General features: G+C 47.7%; 1 protein-coding gene across 2 annotated transcripts in view; it reads left to right on the top strand.

The window, feature by feature from the left end:
- Positions 1 to 17443, top strand: part of crok (crooked) — a 219725-nt gene that overhangs the window by 41979 nt on the left and 160303 nt on the right. For both annotated transcript variants that reach the window (XM_076372735.1, XM_031988049.2), the window contains one exon: positions 3187 to 3250. Coding sequence is in view for 1 of the 2 variants with exons in the window: in XM_031988049.2 (XP_031843909.1) it covers positions 3187 to 3250 (64 nt within the window). In the remaining variant the exon portion in view is untranslated. The remainder of the gene's footprint in view (positions 1 to 3186; positions 3251 to 17443) is intronic.

The raw sequence follows: 17443 nt of genomic DNA, 5'->3' as shown, positions 1-17443 counted from the left end.
CTATGATTATCATTGTTGCAGTTTCAACGACAGAATTTGTCATATTTATTTCGCGATCCTGGAGAATTCGATTGTGTAGGTGATTCTTAGTTCTCGTAGGTTTATTGGATGCATCATGTAGTTCTATGATTATCATTGTTGCAGTTTCAACGACAGAATTTGTTATATTTATTTCGTGATCCTGGAGAATTCGATTGTTTACGAGATTCTTAGTTCTCGTAGGTTTATCGGATACATCATGTAGTTCTATGATTATCATTGTTGCAATTTCAACGACAGAATTTGTCATATTTATTTCGCGATCCTGGAGAATTCGATTATTTTGGTGATTCTTAGTTCTCGTTGGTTTATTGGATGTATCGTGTAGTTTTATGATTATCATTGCAGTTTCAATGACAGAAATTGTTATATTAATAAGAGAGAATATTAGACAGAGGAATATCGAAGGAAACCTAACGCTAGACGAGACACGGAATGAAAAGTATGAAAGAAGACCTTCGCGCGACGCGGAAGGGACGCAGCGTCGAAATTCCTGGCTCGCAGAGGAGTTCCTTTGCCAGTGGAACAAGTTAAATTTTAATTAGGCGGTTCCGCGGGGATGTGCGAGCACCAGGTTGCATTCACCGGCGGGAAAGTACGGAAGAGGCCAGAAAAAAGTGGCGGCCACCGGGTGGAGACGGAGAAACGACAGTTTTCCGATTGCGAATTTCAAAGCTGCGCGGCGAAACTTCGGCGGGATGTTCGGGGAAAGTTGTCTCATGAATTCGACTGGTTCAATTCCGCGCGGAAGAGGTTCAGCCGCGCGCGCCCTTAATATTGCACGCCCTCGGAAACCGTTCTCGCGAGCGTCGAACAACTGTGCGACTTCGTCCGACGTCTGCGCGCACTTCGGCAATTTGTGTGTCTATTTTATTATCCCACGGGAAGCCGCGGCTCCTCGCTTGCCGTTACAATCGCGGATACTTGTTGCTGGATCCGGGCGTCGGGGAAGTAATAAGATCGACGCGTGAAATCTAAACAGGACGAAACTGTTTGCGGCAATCCTGGAGACAGAGAATCTTTATGTGAAAAGTTTGCCATTGGAAATAGAGTATTGGTACTTTTTATTCAATTAGTAACTTCTATACGATCATTTTTTGTGTTTCTTATCTGCGAACAGTTTGAATTACCTAAAAGCTAGGAAACAGCTTAAAGATAAAGGAAAATTGTACCACATGGGAATCTTCGCTTATGATTGATAGCTTAAGTGCTACTTATTATTATTAGTGCTTATCTCATTTCCTTGAAGCTTCAATTTCACTTGAAAGCAGCTGCTCTCGGTTCTATCTTTGATGGGGAAGATATATTTCTAAGGGAAGAAATACATATTCAGGGACGAAAGGGTTGAGGTACACGTTCTACGGAAGATAACATTGAATTCTGAGATAAGAGTAATGATATTCCGCACGTGGGTTTCATAGAAAACGTAAATACGTCTCCATAGAGATTGCACGATTGGTGTCTTAAGGAGATGTTGGAAATCTTGCGGATCCTGTTCGTTCAACGGGAAGTACGTTCTCGAAAAGTCTACGGGAAAATCCGTGCGCGTTAAACATTTAATTGCGGAAAGTACAAACGAGATTAACAATTACGGAACGCTGGGTGTGAAAGTAATTGGACGCATATCGCATCGTTAGCGCGTGCCGGTGTCTCGTTAAAATTTTTTTGTTGCCGTTAAAAAAGGAGAAGCCGAACGCTGAAATAAACCGCAGCCCCGACGATTTTCGCGGGAGTGAAAGGCGGGGGAAAAAATAGGGAGTGGCCGGCGATGTCCTGGCACCGGTCCACGGACGCAATTAAATAAATCCCATTATACCGAAAAGTAACCCCCCACTTCGGACGCAACGACGCCTGGATAATCCTACCAATTGCGTGCCGATCGGGGAAACGGTAACGGATGGACGCCGTGAATCACGATTAATCGTTCTTAATCTATCCGGTACTTTGTGATATTTAGGGCTGGCCCTTAGGTGAGCGTAATGCCGCGCGGTATTACCGTTAATTTGATCTTTTTCCAAGATCATTTCCTAATTACGAGAAAACCGAGCCTTATCCGCCTCTTTTCGCTCAGATTGTTTCTTAATTACACCTCTTACCGTAGAATTATGCGACGATTACCACACAAGATCGTATTATACAATGAAATACGTGTTAAGCAACCATGTTACTTCCGATCCTACAATTTTAACTTCAAGTAACGGCAACGTAATCGCAACATAGCAAAAGTATCCAGGAAATTCCAATCGATACCCGCATACCTCCGAAACAAAGCGCCGAAAGCAAAGAGGCCCACCGGCGAAATCAATCTCGCACCGCGGCCCCCGGAAACGAGGGTGTCACTTAAAAAGCTAAATATAAAACCGAACGGAACATTCGCTCCACAAAGCACGTCGACTCGTTATTCCTTCCCCCTTATCGGCCGTGCACGCGTGGGAAGAGCAGGGGGCGCAGGTACACCTACAAACGTGACCGATAACGAAGCCGGGTCAGATCGATAACGAGAAAGGGTCGGGGCGGCGGAATTTACCATTCTTTCATCGACTCGTTGCGCGAGACAGCAAGAAGGGGGTCGAAAGGAACGAACGAGCGAAGGGTTGACTACCTGCCGGAAACTTGGAAATCCTTTTATTTGCTCCCTTCGGTGGCCGCGCCGAACGTGCCGGTCCTACGGGCTGGCTCCCGCGGCGCCCGGATCGGAGCCGAGGGCTCCTGTTCACCCTCGCCACTCGGTTAGGGCTCGAGGACGCGAAATAAAATCGAACGAGGGGCAACGAGGGGTTGGAAACGAAGGGACGGCCGAGGAAAGGGACGCCGGTATCGCGCGAGCTTCTTTTAACGAGCCGGCGAAGTTCTTTTTGCCGCTATTAACTTCGTCGCTCGCGGCCCTGCCACGGATTCATGTAAAATTCATCGCCGGTTACCGCCGTTACTACGGGGACCATGGGCCGGCGTCGACTTTTATGAAATTTACCCTTTCGCTGCGACGACCTACGAGATTCTAATGCCCGCGTCGTTTTTACCTGCGCCCGGCTAGCGGGGTATGCTACCCGCGTCCCTGACCCTTGATGTGTACGCGAACACGCGTTACCCGCGACACGTGTAACGAGACGCTTGATCGTGCTACCCTGCGCTCTTCTCTTTTTGCAGACCCTGAATGGCCTGAGTACTCAACCAGGGACGTGGACCGCCGGCTTCGAGATGGGGTGAAAGGGTGAGTAGCTCGAGGAACTTGGCGAGGTTTTGTTGCTGGGTTGTTTGATGATGTTTTGGGGATTTCTTGGGTACTCGTGTTGTGGACAGTGAACCTGATTTTTAACAATGGCTTGAAGTTTCCGGGTGTTTTCTGGTTTATGTCTGGTGCAGTTTGCTCTATTGGCTCTAGAAGAGTTGATGTTCAGTTAGAGCATCGTAGTACACGTTCTATGGAGGATGATATTGAATTTTGAGATAAGAGTAATGATATTCTGCACGTGGGTTTCGTGGAAAACGTAAATACGTCTATATGAAGATTGTACGACTGATGTCTTAACACTAAACTACCAGAGGGGTCAAATGACCCATGCCTGATGTTTTCTTGCAATTATTAGAAAGGTGACAAATGTTTCTCTGAGAAATTATTAAATTCATTTGGCACTACGCAAATTGAATTGTAAATCAATTCGAAACAGATGCACTCTTGGAGTTTCTATAGCGAAATTTTCAAAAGTCAGTCGAAGTGCTCGGTAGTTCTAGTGTTAAGGGGATGTTGGAAATCTTGTGGGTCCTGTTCGTCCAACGAAGGACGTTCTCGAAAAGTCCACGGGAAAATCCGCGTGCGTAACATTTAATTGCGGTTTGCTATTGGTTCTAGAAGAGTTGACGTTCAGTTAGAATTCAGAAATTAGAGAAGCAAGTAACAGTAAAACTCGGTTGATCGCAATGTCCGTTCAATCGTCTAATTCCGACACAAATGCAGTTAGAATCTTCAACGCTCTCGGAACTTAACGCAAACTTCCTCGCCCCTCGTTAACGGTCCCATTACACAGTCCCCGAGAAACTCAGCTGTCCGATAGTGAGTCACAGCCAAAACAAACCGCGCCAGTGCCCTCGAACCCGGCCACGGAGCCGAAACGTTCGTCGATCCGCAAACAGTCGGCCCCCGTCTTTGATACGATTCCCCGGGAGCTTCGTTAATTCGTCCCCCACTGTTATCCTTCCTGTTCATCTCGTGTGGCTGCCGCGATAACTCCTTGATCTCTTCGGTCCCCGGAGGCCGGCCAGTTTCGCGGCGGTTGTTTACAGAGCCCTCGAGGGAGGTCCGCGCGAGCAGTCCTCGGGAAACGTATCCGATATGAATGTCGGGGGACAGCGGCCATCGTCGAACAATTGAAAAATAGGGGGACAGTTATTGCCGGTGGCTCGCGGTTGGCGCCGGAAGTTACCCGGGCTCGTGATAACCTCGTTTTTCGTCGTGGAGACGGGGGAAAATTCGTCGGCAGCCGACGCCCACGAAAAATCGTCTTCCGCGATCTCCGCGATCCCGTTCCGGTCGAAGTGGCCGACATTATTCCAGGCCGCGGGGCCGATCTTCGGCGACGTTCCCTTTTCTCGACGTTTATTATTCACGACCGCTCACCGCGGAGACTTTAAAACGGCCGTCCGGCCGAACTTCCGGCCGGCGAACGTCTCCGCCGGAGAGAAGGGCACGGCCCGCCGGATCCGATGAACCCGGGCTTTCCAGCCGATTGCTGAGCGACGCTCGGCCGGAAAAATTTCACGGGCAACAAGTGCCTTCCGTTCGGGTTCCTCCTTTAAAACCGCATCTGCATAATAGAATATCTCGCGGCGCGAAAACAGAGCGCCGTTCGCGCGGACAAAAGGGTCTGGTAATTGCGCGATTCATCTTACTTGCATATCAGCCGCGGCCGGCGGCGTGTACCGACTTTGTAACGGTCGCGGACAAATGAATTAAGATCGGGACACCTGTGCCGGCGACCCCCTTAGCTTAGTTCCTGTCCGTTTTGATGAAAATCGCCCTGATCTCCATATTCCCGTGCTAAGCGAGAGAGGTTTTAATGTATTTGTTCCTCGGTTCTTTTAAGGGGAGATAAGGCGTCGCGTGGCTCTCTAGAAGCCCGTTGTCCGTGGGAGTTGGATCGAAGTTCGCTGCAGTGAACGTTGATTGTTCTCTTGATAACAATTATTGTCTCGTCGAGTCGCGCCGACGTCAGTTCCAGCGTTCGTTCGTTAAATCCGCCGTGAAATTCGTTCCGCGCGTCAAATGAAATATTTGGTCGCGGTCCAGGCAACCGCGCCAGCTGACCAAGATCCACGGAATTTACATTCAAACTCAATTACGGGGGGGTAAAAAGAAACGTCGGGGAAATATTCCGGTCCGTTGACGGCTAAAGAGAGCGGCGTCGTAGTTTCAAAGGAAAAGTGTTTCCCCGGGTTTTCGTTTGGCGATGAGGATCGCCCCCGGCCAATTGCGCCCTTATCGCGCGGCGTTAAACGAATCAACCCCCTTCACGAGCAACTGGATCTATAATTGAGGATGCTTCTGGGGAAAGGGCCCATAAGCTATGTAGCAAATTGAGTATGGTGAGTCAGAAGTTTAACTTCAGTTCCTGCAATCTATGTAGCTGTCCTTGTTCAAAAAACATTTTTTCATATAGCTAGATTAACTTAGAAATAACCGAACATCGAATAACTTAGAAATAAAATCATCTTAGACACGACTAAATTACCTTACAAATAACTAAACGTCTATGACACATCTTAAATTAACACACTAGCATCAACTATATTAACTTAGACGATCAAAGAATACTCATAGATCTATAAACCATCTCCCAGTGAATCGTCCCTCAATTCTTCATCAAGATATTTTTAGAATAGATTACATTATTACATTATTCTCGATATTATTAGTAAGAAGGATCCACACTGCTCTCTATAAACTATCTTTTCAAATGTATTTGAAATAAGATATCGTAACACAGAGTCCAAGGGAAAAGTGCAAAAGAAGTTCGAAGTGTTAAGGGTTAAACCGGCGAGGCTACCAGAATCCAGAGACGACGCGCATCTATTATTACTCGCGCGTATACCTGACGGAAACTCACCCCCGTGCGTCGTCGTCGCGCGAGAATATTTACCCGAGCAGTGTTCGCCGCTTTCCGCGCTAATAAACCGTTCCCCCTGCCAGTCGCGCTAATTACTCGGCGAACGAACCCTGCAAACCTCCGTGCCGCCCCTTCATCCGCGAACAAGCCCCCGCACGAAACATCGCGGCGTCTCTGTTCGAGTCCCCGGTCCCTTTGAGAAGTTCGCGGCGCAGCCTTAACCTCTCTCTCGCCGCCGAGAAGATATTCCCGGCATCTCCCGTTGCTCGGGACCAACTACGCCATCCCCGTCCTCGACCGTAATGGCTGGCTCGTTGTCTTTTACAGGAAGGGGAGAACAAAGCCGATGACTCCCGCGCTAATCAGTCGGACGATTTCGTAGTGGGGCACGTCTTGCGCGGAGCTATCGAGCTAGTTGGCTAGACGATGGGAAAATTGTGGGATTCCGGGTAGAGGTGACTACCATTCTCCCGGCGCGGATGCTCCGTTTGTCGGCCGGAGCGTGGCTCGTCTTGATGCGCCGTTTGGGGGATGAATTATTGTTCTGGAACTTGCGCCGACGTTTATACGCGAACGGTAATTGTCTGATGGGACGCGGACCCGTGGAACGGTTTATGGAATTGTTCCGCGGTGCCGCGGTGATATTGTCTGCGGGAAATTAAGGATCGGGATTGCTGCGAGAAAGGGGACGGCCGCTTTAGCGATTACGCGTTTGAAGCAGTTTTTGATGGAGGTGATGATTGGATTGCGGAACCTGCGGTGAATTGATGGTCGAGAGTATTGACGATGGGATGGGTGCTTGGCTGCTTTTATTTCTCTATGTTTCTATTTTTTATCTTTCTATTTTTATAGAACTACTGGATAAAATCTGCTCTTGTGCAGCAATAGGAAGGTCCTCAAATCTCAAGTAATCTGTTTTCCTAATTTTTATAGTGAATTATGAACATCTCAGTCTACTTACTCGATAGTTCTAGTGTTAAGCATGAATTGATACTCCTCCCAGAATTTGAGAAATACAAATTATCGAACACTTTAAAGGACCATTGAATATTTAAGAAGAAAATGTCTTCAACTCCTCTCAAAGCCAACATACTCGAACCAACCATCAAAGGGAATGAACTTCGGCGAAGTTCGGCCCTTGTAAATTGCAGCCGAGCAATTTTATTCCCCGTAAGGGTCCGCAGTTTAATTATCAGCGGGCGGCCGACGACCTATCAGAACGAATTGCAGACACTCAGTCCGGTCTATCGCCCAATGATCAGCCGTCTTCAAAATCCGCAATCTCCCCCCGAAAGTTATCGCCGTGCCGGTGAGCGCGTCAGAACTTTCGGCCGGGCAGAAGAAGAAGGGAACAAGAGTTGGCCGGAGAAATAGAAATTAGAGAGTGCCGTCGTAAGACGTTCAACTCGAATAATTAAGGGTAGCGGAGGGGAGCTAGCGAGCGAGCGAGCGAGCGAGCGAGCGGGCGGGTACCTTTAATTCAGTACGATGCGCTCGTTAATATTAAATTCAGTCGCCCGACGAAAGGGGAGAGGGACGAAGGGAAGAAAGGGGAACGGCCCTCGCTGCTAATTTCCTTTCGCGCAGTGAGTTACGTATTACGAGGAAGTCCAAGTTCCCCGGATGCTTGCCGCGATCCGGCGAAAGAAGACTATGAACTGTCCGCGGGGCGAGGCTGGGAATTTATTAAAAAATTTCCGCCCGATCGCCGGGTAAACTCCTTCGCGCTGGATCTCCTCGGAGAAGCAGATTGCCACTTTTACGCGCGAACTCTGTACACCCAGGTGTTCTGATTAACACTCGAACCCCAGGTCTACCCGGGGAATATAAAAGCTAGGAAACATGGGTGAACTTCTAAATTGTTTAGTTACTCTCTATATAAAATTAGCCAAAGTGTGTTCCCGTGTTTTTTGAAAAAGTTCCCGGGAAATTAACATCTGTTCCATTACTTCGACATTAATGTACAAAAGTCTCTTGATATCCTTGCCTTGAACTTCACCCTTTGCGGACGAATGTCATTCCGGAGATCAGATGTTCATATTTAGAAGCGAACAAATGATTCTATTAGTGAAATAGTGGAGATCAGCACGTAGTTTCCTATTTTTCTATTGACCCTTAGAACTCTGTAGGCTCCAACATTGCACCAGTTATAATATTAAATATTCTAATGAATCTTAAAGAAACTACCGCAAAAACTATTCGTTTTTCCACATATTCGAATTTTGTACTAAGGAAAATAAAAGATCGAAGAAATGTTATATTTCTCATTTTCGCTAGGAATACTATAAAAATTAGTTGCAGTTGCTGATAGATTACAAAAGAACCTGCAATGCTAAAGGTTAATCAGGCAATCGATAATTCATCAGTCGAAGGTTTTGCACATCTCAAAGAATCCTCGTCGGGTTGAGATGCCCAGGTATAAAATGCAAATGCTAGGCGGACGAGGACAAATTTCCCCGAACCATGCGGAGTTCCTCCACTCGACGTCATTCTCGAGGCCATTCTGAAATGAAGCATCCGTCCAGGCTGAAGACTCGACTCTCGGAAGTTAGCGTGAGGGTCGCAGTCATCAACGCAGGCCGAGTTGCTTCGCAGGACATCCGTGAACGTAGTTCCGCCTCGCGAGTGGAGAGGGACGCCGTCTCGGATTCCCAGAGGGTTTAATTAAGAGGGCGTGTTGTCGGTGGCTCGTCGTTGATCAATAGCTCAAGGGTTGCCTGTCTATCTCGCCGGCCCTCTTTGTCCTTCTTGCCGGTGTCGTTCCGCGTTTCCGTTCGCCCGTTCGCTCACACATTCTGCCCCGGCAAATCCGTCCGTCCTCCTCCGTCGCAGCCTCGGATTCTGCCTCCGCTCGGACACTGACGCTCGCCGGGGCTCTTTGATGTCGCCCGCCCGATGACAGCGTCTTCGGCCGTCGTCATGGATACACCTGACCCGCCGAGAAGTCTCTTATCCTCCTTTCCGCGAGAAATTAAGCGATACCCGCCCACCGCCACCGGCGGCGTGGCAAAGAGCAATCGACTGCGATGTCTATTACCCTGATGACAAAGTCTGTGTACCTTGTTCTCCACCGCGTTCCGTCTGAGTGCGATCGTCCGCGAAGTGGCGACGGCAATTTCAACGGTGCCCGGTGGCTTTCGGGCAACTCGGAGCGGACGCGGTTCGTGGGACTATTCTGGTAACTTTCGTCTTGTTGGAATTATTCTTTCTGAGGAGTGTTCTAAGTTTCGGAGGATTAATAGGCGAACTCAATTTCTTTGTTTCGGAGATTCATTGAATTATTCAATGTCCAATAGTCACTTTTCAAATTTCTGCAATATCTCCATATTCCCAGTTGTGCACGCAGTAGACAGGTTTTGCCTTCCACAAGAGAATATGAGAATGAAATATACAAAATGAGTATGATACTGTTCCTCACATAGCTGTCTCAAGCATAAAAAATTCTTCGGTTCAGTTAAAATGTTTAGAACGCACTTTCCGTCGGCCTGATCGAGCGAATATCTCACCGAATAACAATCCCCACCGCCGCTCGCTCCGCAAACCCGACACGAGCCGCGGAAGCATCGCTAGTTCTCAGCCGACTTTAATCTATATAATTCCCCGAGCTGTCGTATCGCGGGCGGTAATAAGTCAGAAATTATCCGCGACGGTTCCGGTTTTCGCGTGGATTAAAGTTAACTCGCTGGCGGGCAAACAGTGCGCCGCTGTTCTTCTCGCAGCCGGATAACGAGGCGCAACAGAGGATCGGCAACAGCCGTGCGGGCCGCGGAGTCTGCTAATTCCCGAATTCGGCGATGAACTGGGCCGAGTGGCGGCGGGAAGGAGGAGGCGGGAGCGATACCGCGAATTCCGGAAGTCCCCCGGATTTTGCGGCGTTTCGATAGTTTCGGCCGTGCTCCCGCGAGCCAGCGCGCGCGAACACGCGCGGCGGATCGAGAGAGGCGGGTTCTCGATGCTCGTCTAACCGCCGCCGCGGCCGCGGTTAAGTGGTTTAGAACATTGCGATCGGCAGCTCGTGGCTCGGACAATCTGGGAACGTTTCCACGACGAGACGTACGGTTTGCTGAGCCACCGTATGAGTTTGCCGATTAATTTGACAACAAGCGACGCCCGGCTGCGGAACTTTGCAAATGGCTCGTACCGTGATTTACACGCCCGTAGGGTTTATCGATCCTCCCGCGGCGGCGGCGGTGGCGGCAGTGGCGACGGCCGAAAAACACTCGCGGAACCGGCCTCCACCCTCACCGATGGACCGCCACCCGAGTTTTCGACGAAGCTTGTTGACTCGGGCTTAACCCTCTCGAAACTTTCCGCGGCCCGCCCACGCCAGCCACCCCGGTCCCGATACTGTCCCACGTGTTTGCCGAGCGGCCCATCGATAGCTCGGAATTGTTTTATACGGGAAATGGGATCGTTAGCCACTTAACGCGCGTCTTTTTTTCGACGAGTGTACCTAGGATTTAGGAGACCTGCGATTGGTTCTGGTTTCATTGGGGAGATCGAATTGGCAGCGTTTCCTCGTGGCGATGGGTTGTTGATTAACCCCTTGTCCTACGAGTGAGACTCGTGGTGAAGATTTTTAATATGATTCGATAAATATATGTTACTCGGTTTATTCGAATTTAACGTAAATATTATTCTTTTGTAATCGACTATTGTATTTAAAAGAAAATATTCCGAGGAAAAGCTTCCGAGTGCAAAGGGTTAATGTCGAGGAATTCTTAATAAGGTTTTAGTGGATCAGTCGAGATTAATGTTGTGACAGGTTGCGTAGAGTCGAGAATGTTTATAGTGGCTCCAGTTAATAAATTAATCGTGCTATTGGAATTGGATTACAGGGCGGGTGCGTTGACCGAAGCGCAGCCGCTCTAGCCTTCTTCATCGCGCAACAATGATCTCCGGGGCGGAGCACAATGCACGGGGAAAACACGGTTACAATGCGGTGGTAATAAGCAGTCACCCCCCTGGGCACTTTCATAAAGCGGATGTAAGAGGATATTCGTTTGCCGACGTGTCCATTAAAACGGACTCTCGAGTGGCCGGCACTCGTGAAGGGCGTCGGGACCAGAGGCTGTCATCTCCAATAGAACCTGCCATTAAAACTGATAGAAAAGGGGTTCATACCGCGAACGCATCGCCTTTATTTCTTAACTATCTCTGCACGACTTCGCGGCAATTCACCCAGTTCCAAATTGCCAGCGATTAAACTCCTGATGATTATACATTCCTCCTAGATCTCAAAATTCATAGGAATCATCCCTTGTCCAAGATCAACTTGGCACGTTGAATGCCATGGGGGTACCGGTGACCTCAACCAAATCGAATTACTATCATTCGTTCGATTAAACGATGATTATTTCAAAACTTATTTATTATAAGTAATACAACTTAATGCACTGACATTCAACAATTCAAACCTGTAATAATAACGACGTAATTCAGTTGATGTTACATTATTTTCATTTTCTATATTCGTTTCGGCAAAATCCAGATCCCAGCAAAAATTACTAAAAAAACTCGGTATAGTCAATACGAAAAATTGATTAATACCATCGACAAACATACACTCCCTCTCGTTAACTCATTTGCATCATAAGAGCATATATGCGTCACCGTTGTGTGATTTACACATCACAAAAAAAGGGAAAGATAGATTTTATGAGTGCAATAATTACCATGTAGCTATGTACGTTTCGAAACATTTCTATTTTGATGCAATTGAAGCATTCATGGTGAGGACCAATGTTCTTCGTGTGACGCAAATGGGTTAACGCTCCACGAAGCCTCATACCCAAAGGAAACGCGACCAAAGATGAAAGCGGAAAGAACAGGATCGAACGAGCCACCGCTCCGAAGTGTCGAAGTACAAACAGAGTAATCGAGAAAGTCGGCTTGAAAGGGTCGAGCCATCCGAATTACTCGGAGCCATAAATCGAAGGCCAACATTGCAGTTCTATGCACGCAGAATGCATCAGTGGGGTAGCGCACGGTCGTGTGCTCCTGAAAGGGGGTCGGACGGAGACGAGCAGAAGATGGGGATATTAATCCGCGAGCAGCTAGCAACGGAGCCCCTCAACTTGTACCGGGTGTCCCGGTTCGAATCGAGTCGAACACGGTTTGATTTATACGCGGAGTTCCGGTGGCAAGTAGACTGAACGTCGAGTAGAGAAACGCGAGCGAGCGAGCGAGCGAGCGGGAGAGAGAGACGAATAAAGCGAGCGCTTTTTGGCACGTCCGCGGCTCCTGACTAATTGCTAAGCTCCGTCGCGGCGTCGCTAATTCGACGCTTATCAGGTCTGGCACGTTCGCAGGAAGCGGCGGCCGCACTTTCGCCTCCGCGGGCTCTTGTTATTAATAAGTGCCTAGCACTCGAGACGCGATATTCCGGTGCCGGGACGGCTGGAACACCTGTGCCGCTCCGTCGCGGCGTTTTCTCGCTACTTGATAACGCCCGACGCGTTGCCCTTGGGCCATTTCCTCGGCGAGACGTTGACAGTGACTTTATTGCGCGCAGTTTGGACGAGAAGCTGATCGCTGCTGGGTGATCAGCGATGCAGCTTATCGCCGTCGGTGAATCTGAGCTGAGGGGAAGTTTGTTTCGTCGTCGGTTAGAGTGTAATCTTAGAGAGAGGAGAACGGTATAGTGATATACGGTGTATATCATCGTTGCAAGGACACGTAACGTGTCTTTTTATTAGTTATTGATCAACTGTTCTGAATTCAGGGTGGACTATAAAACCCAGGAGTTACGTTCTACCGAAGATTGGCATCGATCAAACGTAGAAAACGCGAGTCTCCGGTGTCTGGCACCGAAATAGTCTTTAATAAGTAATCGCTCTCCTCCCGATTCGTTCGGGGATCCCCCTCGATGACAGTATTTGGGTAATGAGAGACCGTGCTGCCCGGTAAATGGCGGATCGTCGTAAAATCCAGCCTAATAGCGGCCGACGATCGGGTTCGAGGAATTACGGCGGACCCCCGTAATTTCTTGCGTCGAAACGTCCGTGGCGAGGAGTCGGCCCGTTAATCGAGAGCCACGCGACGAGTCCTTGCGTGGGCGGAGGGGAAAAACTGTCGAAACTCCCGGTCGAAACTGACTGAACTGTCAGCTATATTTGGATATTAATGTCGCGTGACCTATTTCACTGCTGTGAACCCTATTCTCTTGGTGAACGAGAAAAACTATCGAACATTTCGCTTGGAGGCTAACTAATTTCTATTGTATAGTTAACCCCTTGACCTGTGATATCGGGTTAGACTCTTGGTGAAGATATCAAGTAGAATTGAATAAACATAAATATTATTCAATCTGATTGCAAATTAGAGATTATTACCAATGATTATACCTACACGTTGACAAAGGATGAAACTAGAATCTCTTAGTTTCAATAAATTAATATCAAAGTAGACTCATCACAATTCTAAAGAAATTAGAGGTTAATCTTCCAATTGTATAGCATTCTCCTTATTGTGAATCGTTTCGATAACGTGATCCAAGTTTCTAGCCAAAAGTCGAACAGTAATCGTCAACGGTTTCTTACTGAGCAGTTAGACTGTATTTCCAATCGAGTTAAAAATTCATCGTCGACGACGTACCACATTCCCGTTGTTTAATTCATTTTCTAATTTCGCGCGAGCCGTCTCACCGCCGCGAGTCGTTCCGATAACGCGCCGAGGACGTTCGCCGCGGAAAATAACGCGACGCGGCGGCCCGGCATGAATTTTCCGCGGGCAGTCGCGGGAAACCGATAAATCGTGGCGCGGTCTGGCGGTCCAGACCGCCCGCCCGGCCGCCAAAAATATTTTATTTTCGGCCGATGGCCGGCCAACCGGGCCGACTATTTTTCGCCGGCCTCGTAAACAACTTTCGCGGCCACGAATTGGCGTGCTCATCGAAATTGCATGCCGTTGACGGGGGCCGCCTACGCCCTCCCAGAAACAAACATTCATTTATTATCGGTCATCGTTACGCCGTTTCGCGTTTCCACTCGGCCTTTCGACACCCCGGACGATTTAACGGCCGGCCTCAAGATGAACGCGCACGAATTTCCGGCCGATAGGTCTCATTTCGCTGCGCTCTATTATCGCTCCACCCCTTTCAATTGATGTAGCTTCGGTGTCCGATCGTTCGTCCCGTACGTTCCTGTAATGAGCATTGAAGTTTCGGTCTGTTCAACCCGTTGCACTCGAAAGTTTTTCACTAGAAATATTCAATATTCTCCGATGAGATGCAGACGATGTTCTTTGAAATTAATTAATGAGGAAACATATATAGTGGTTACTATTAGATATTGAAAATGTGGATCTTCAGTAAAAAGAGAATTAGGAAACAATATATATGTATTTAATGAGAAATACAACTTAATACCACGAAGGCCAACACACGACTCTCTATCACGCACCAAAAATGTTCTTCTCCGCTGTCTCTCACTAAAACGTCCTCATGCACGCACAACAAACCATTCATCCTACAATATTTTAATCTACCCTAAATATTCTAGATACTACACATATATCAATTAATAATGAAAGTTATTTTATTTCAATATTCCACATATCGATGCATCATGCAGAGCTTAATATTGTATATAAGACTTTATAATTTTGCAAATCAAATCCGGTGGTGACTGAGAGTCTCTCGAGTGCAAAGGGTTAATCTCCGGAGCGAAGTAATTGATATCACTTAGTATACAGAATTTAAATTGTCTAATACCATCGAAACGGTATCAGTCCGAAACGAAGTTTCCCCGAGAAAATTTCACTTCGCCTTCCTGTCCAGTCTTATCTTCACTTGTCGTCCTTGCAATTGAATATTCCATAAAGCAATGAATTCCAATTACCGCGAGTACTCTCAAGTTCCACGTAAATCATCAATTCCCCGCTCGCCGAGACCGCGCGTAAAACACGGGCTACTTCGCCTGCCGACAATTATATTAACATTCATTACCGCGCTGATATAACGGCGTTTCATATTCTATTCATTAAAGTGTACATAAATTTATGTAAACTGCATAATGGGGACTTAGACGACACACGGTTACTATTTCCCTCCGGTAATGGGTAATTATAAAGTTTCGGTGATCAAGAGCGTTCCGTGATGCAGCTCCGAGCGATTTCCATAAATATACAATGCAGAATATCTGCTAAGACGCCGGGACGGATCGGTTGCTGTCCCGTCGGACTGTTTAAATATGAATTTCAGCCGGGGCCAGACGCTCGACGATTAAATCCTCGATCGAGGAACGCGACGGACGCGCGCGCGCGAGCGAGCGAGCGAGACACGGCCGAAACGTTCAGACCGGTTTTTGTCGCGAATTTCATTCGGTCGTCGGGGCACAGACGCTCCTAATGGGCCGTGATATCTCGTTTAAAGGCGTCGACGCTTCCGCGTGTTTTCTCCGGTATAACGCGCTCCCCGGGACCCTCGTTAAAGCGAAACAATGGGCATTCGGATTACATCCAATTCATTTATCACGAGCTTTCGCGAGTACCGTCGCGACGGGGGCGAGGCGCAGGGGCCGAAAAGAATATAATGGAAAGCTGCGACCCTTCTGCCAACCCCTGCCCGCCGATTCCAGCAAACGGCCGGGTCGCCAAGTTATTAATTCCTTAGTTAACCCTTTGCCCGCTGTTCCTGCCTATTCAACGATATTTGCGTTCCGATTGCTCGAGTGTTAAATACCGGTGGCGATCCTCTGAAAACGCGTATATCTCCGATTCGGTTTCTGAATCGGGGTACACGATAGCGAATCGTGGTTTCGAATTGTTTTGAAATTCGTTTTATCGAAATGTTAGAGGTTGTAGCGTGAAACTGAGAGAGTTAGCTACAGCAGAAACTTGATTAGATTGAATTAGTAAGTTTCGATAAATGAGGACTCTGGATTCTTACATCATTTCGAAGAATATCTAGAGTCCTCAATAATAATAATACATGAATGAATGAGAATAATAAATGAGGACTCTAGATATTCTTCTAAATCCAAATAATAAATAATAATAATAATACAGGAATGAATGAAAATAATAAATATTTATTATAATTGGATCCTTACATCATGTTTCGAATATCTAAATCATTCTCGGATAGCACTTTACGCAATCTGCATCGCATCTTTTTAATCTACCCCTATTACACCCGAATTTCGTTATATTGCGCTAAAACATTTCCAAACGCAAAACTGCCACCCAATAAACCCGAAGACATCGAGCAAATTTCGAGACGCAGCTCCCGGAAGGTTCGCTTCATTCATGCGCGAGGAAAAGTGTTTTCACGAGGAATACACCGAAATGAGTCCGCCCGTATGAAGACAATACTTCAGCGCAACCAGAAGGAATAATGTATTAAAGCACCGCGCGTAGTCACCCGTGAAAGAGTTCCTTCCCGGTGCTCGATAAAGTTACGCGACGTTTCGAGCCGACGAAATAAAGATCGCGCGGGCGCGTCTCGGTTGAAACTTCAAAGGCGAATAGGACGAAGTCGCATATTTGTATCCGGGCTTCGATTCCAGCCCGACACTCAAGGAATCCGCGTCGTTCTTTGACTCGGCCCCGGAAACACGTTTCCCGCCGCGACGGAAAAACCGTCGAACGTCTGTTTGCCCGCGGACCGAGCACAAAGGGGGTTTCTCAGCCGGCCGGTTATCTAATAGTCTCGTTAACGTTATTAAAGTCTTCTGATTGCTACCAATTCTGTGATCGAGTAACGCCATTACGCCGCAGGGGGCCTGAAATTCAATTGGAACAGCCCGCGAAGCGCCGGCCGGCTTCGAGCTATAAAGATTGCGCCTTAATTCTATTTTCTGCTTGGCCGTTTATCGAACAACGCCTTTATTAACGTCGTTCACGGTGGATCGCGCGACGCTTTACCGGGGATGCGCCCGCCCCGGCGGCCCCGCAATATTACGGAATTATTGGCGAACGGTGTAAGTAATTGTTAAAGGGGCTTTGAAGTCGCCGGATCACGCGGGGCGTTGCGTACCTTCTTGCATGGAGAACTGAATCTACGTGACTCTTAACCTTCCCAGCGGTATTGATGAAGTCTTGAGTAATATTCTTTTTCGCTTGTTCGCTTCGTTGTTTCCTGGTTGCGATGAAGATTGCCGGGAAAATAGGAATATTTTAATTATCGAGAGGCTTTCGTGTTGTGACTGTCTGATTATGACTTACGCGTTCTTAATCATATTTGTTGTTTCTACAAACAAAAAAAACTAAAAAAACAAAAGAAACACGGGAATGAACACGTGCGAAACAATTTAGTTTGTCGGTGGAGTTGTCCGAGTCACTGTTTTACTGCATTTCGTAAT

The sequence above is a fragment of the Nomia melanderi genome, chromosome 12, assembly GCF_051020985.1.
Source record: "Nomia melanderi isolate GNS246 chromosome 12, iyNomMela1, whole genome shotgun sequence".
In the NCBI taxonomy this organism is placed as follows: domain Eukaryota; kingdom Metazoa; phylum Arthropoda; class Insecta; order Hymenoptera; family Halictidae; genus Nomia; species Nomia melanderi.
The sequence above is the reverse complement of the archived record's forward strand: the minus strand, read 5'-3'. Positions and strand labels throughout refer to the sequence as shown.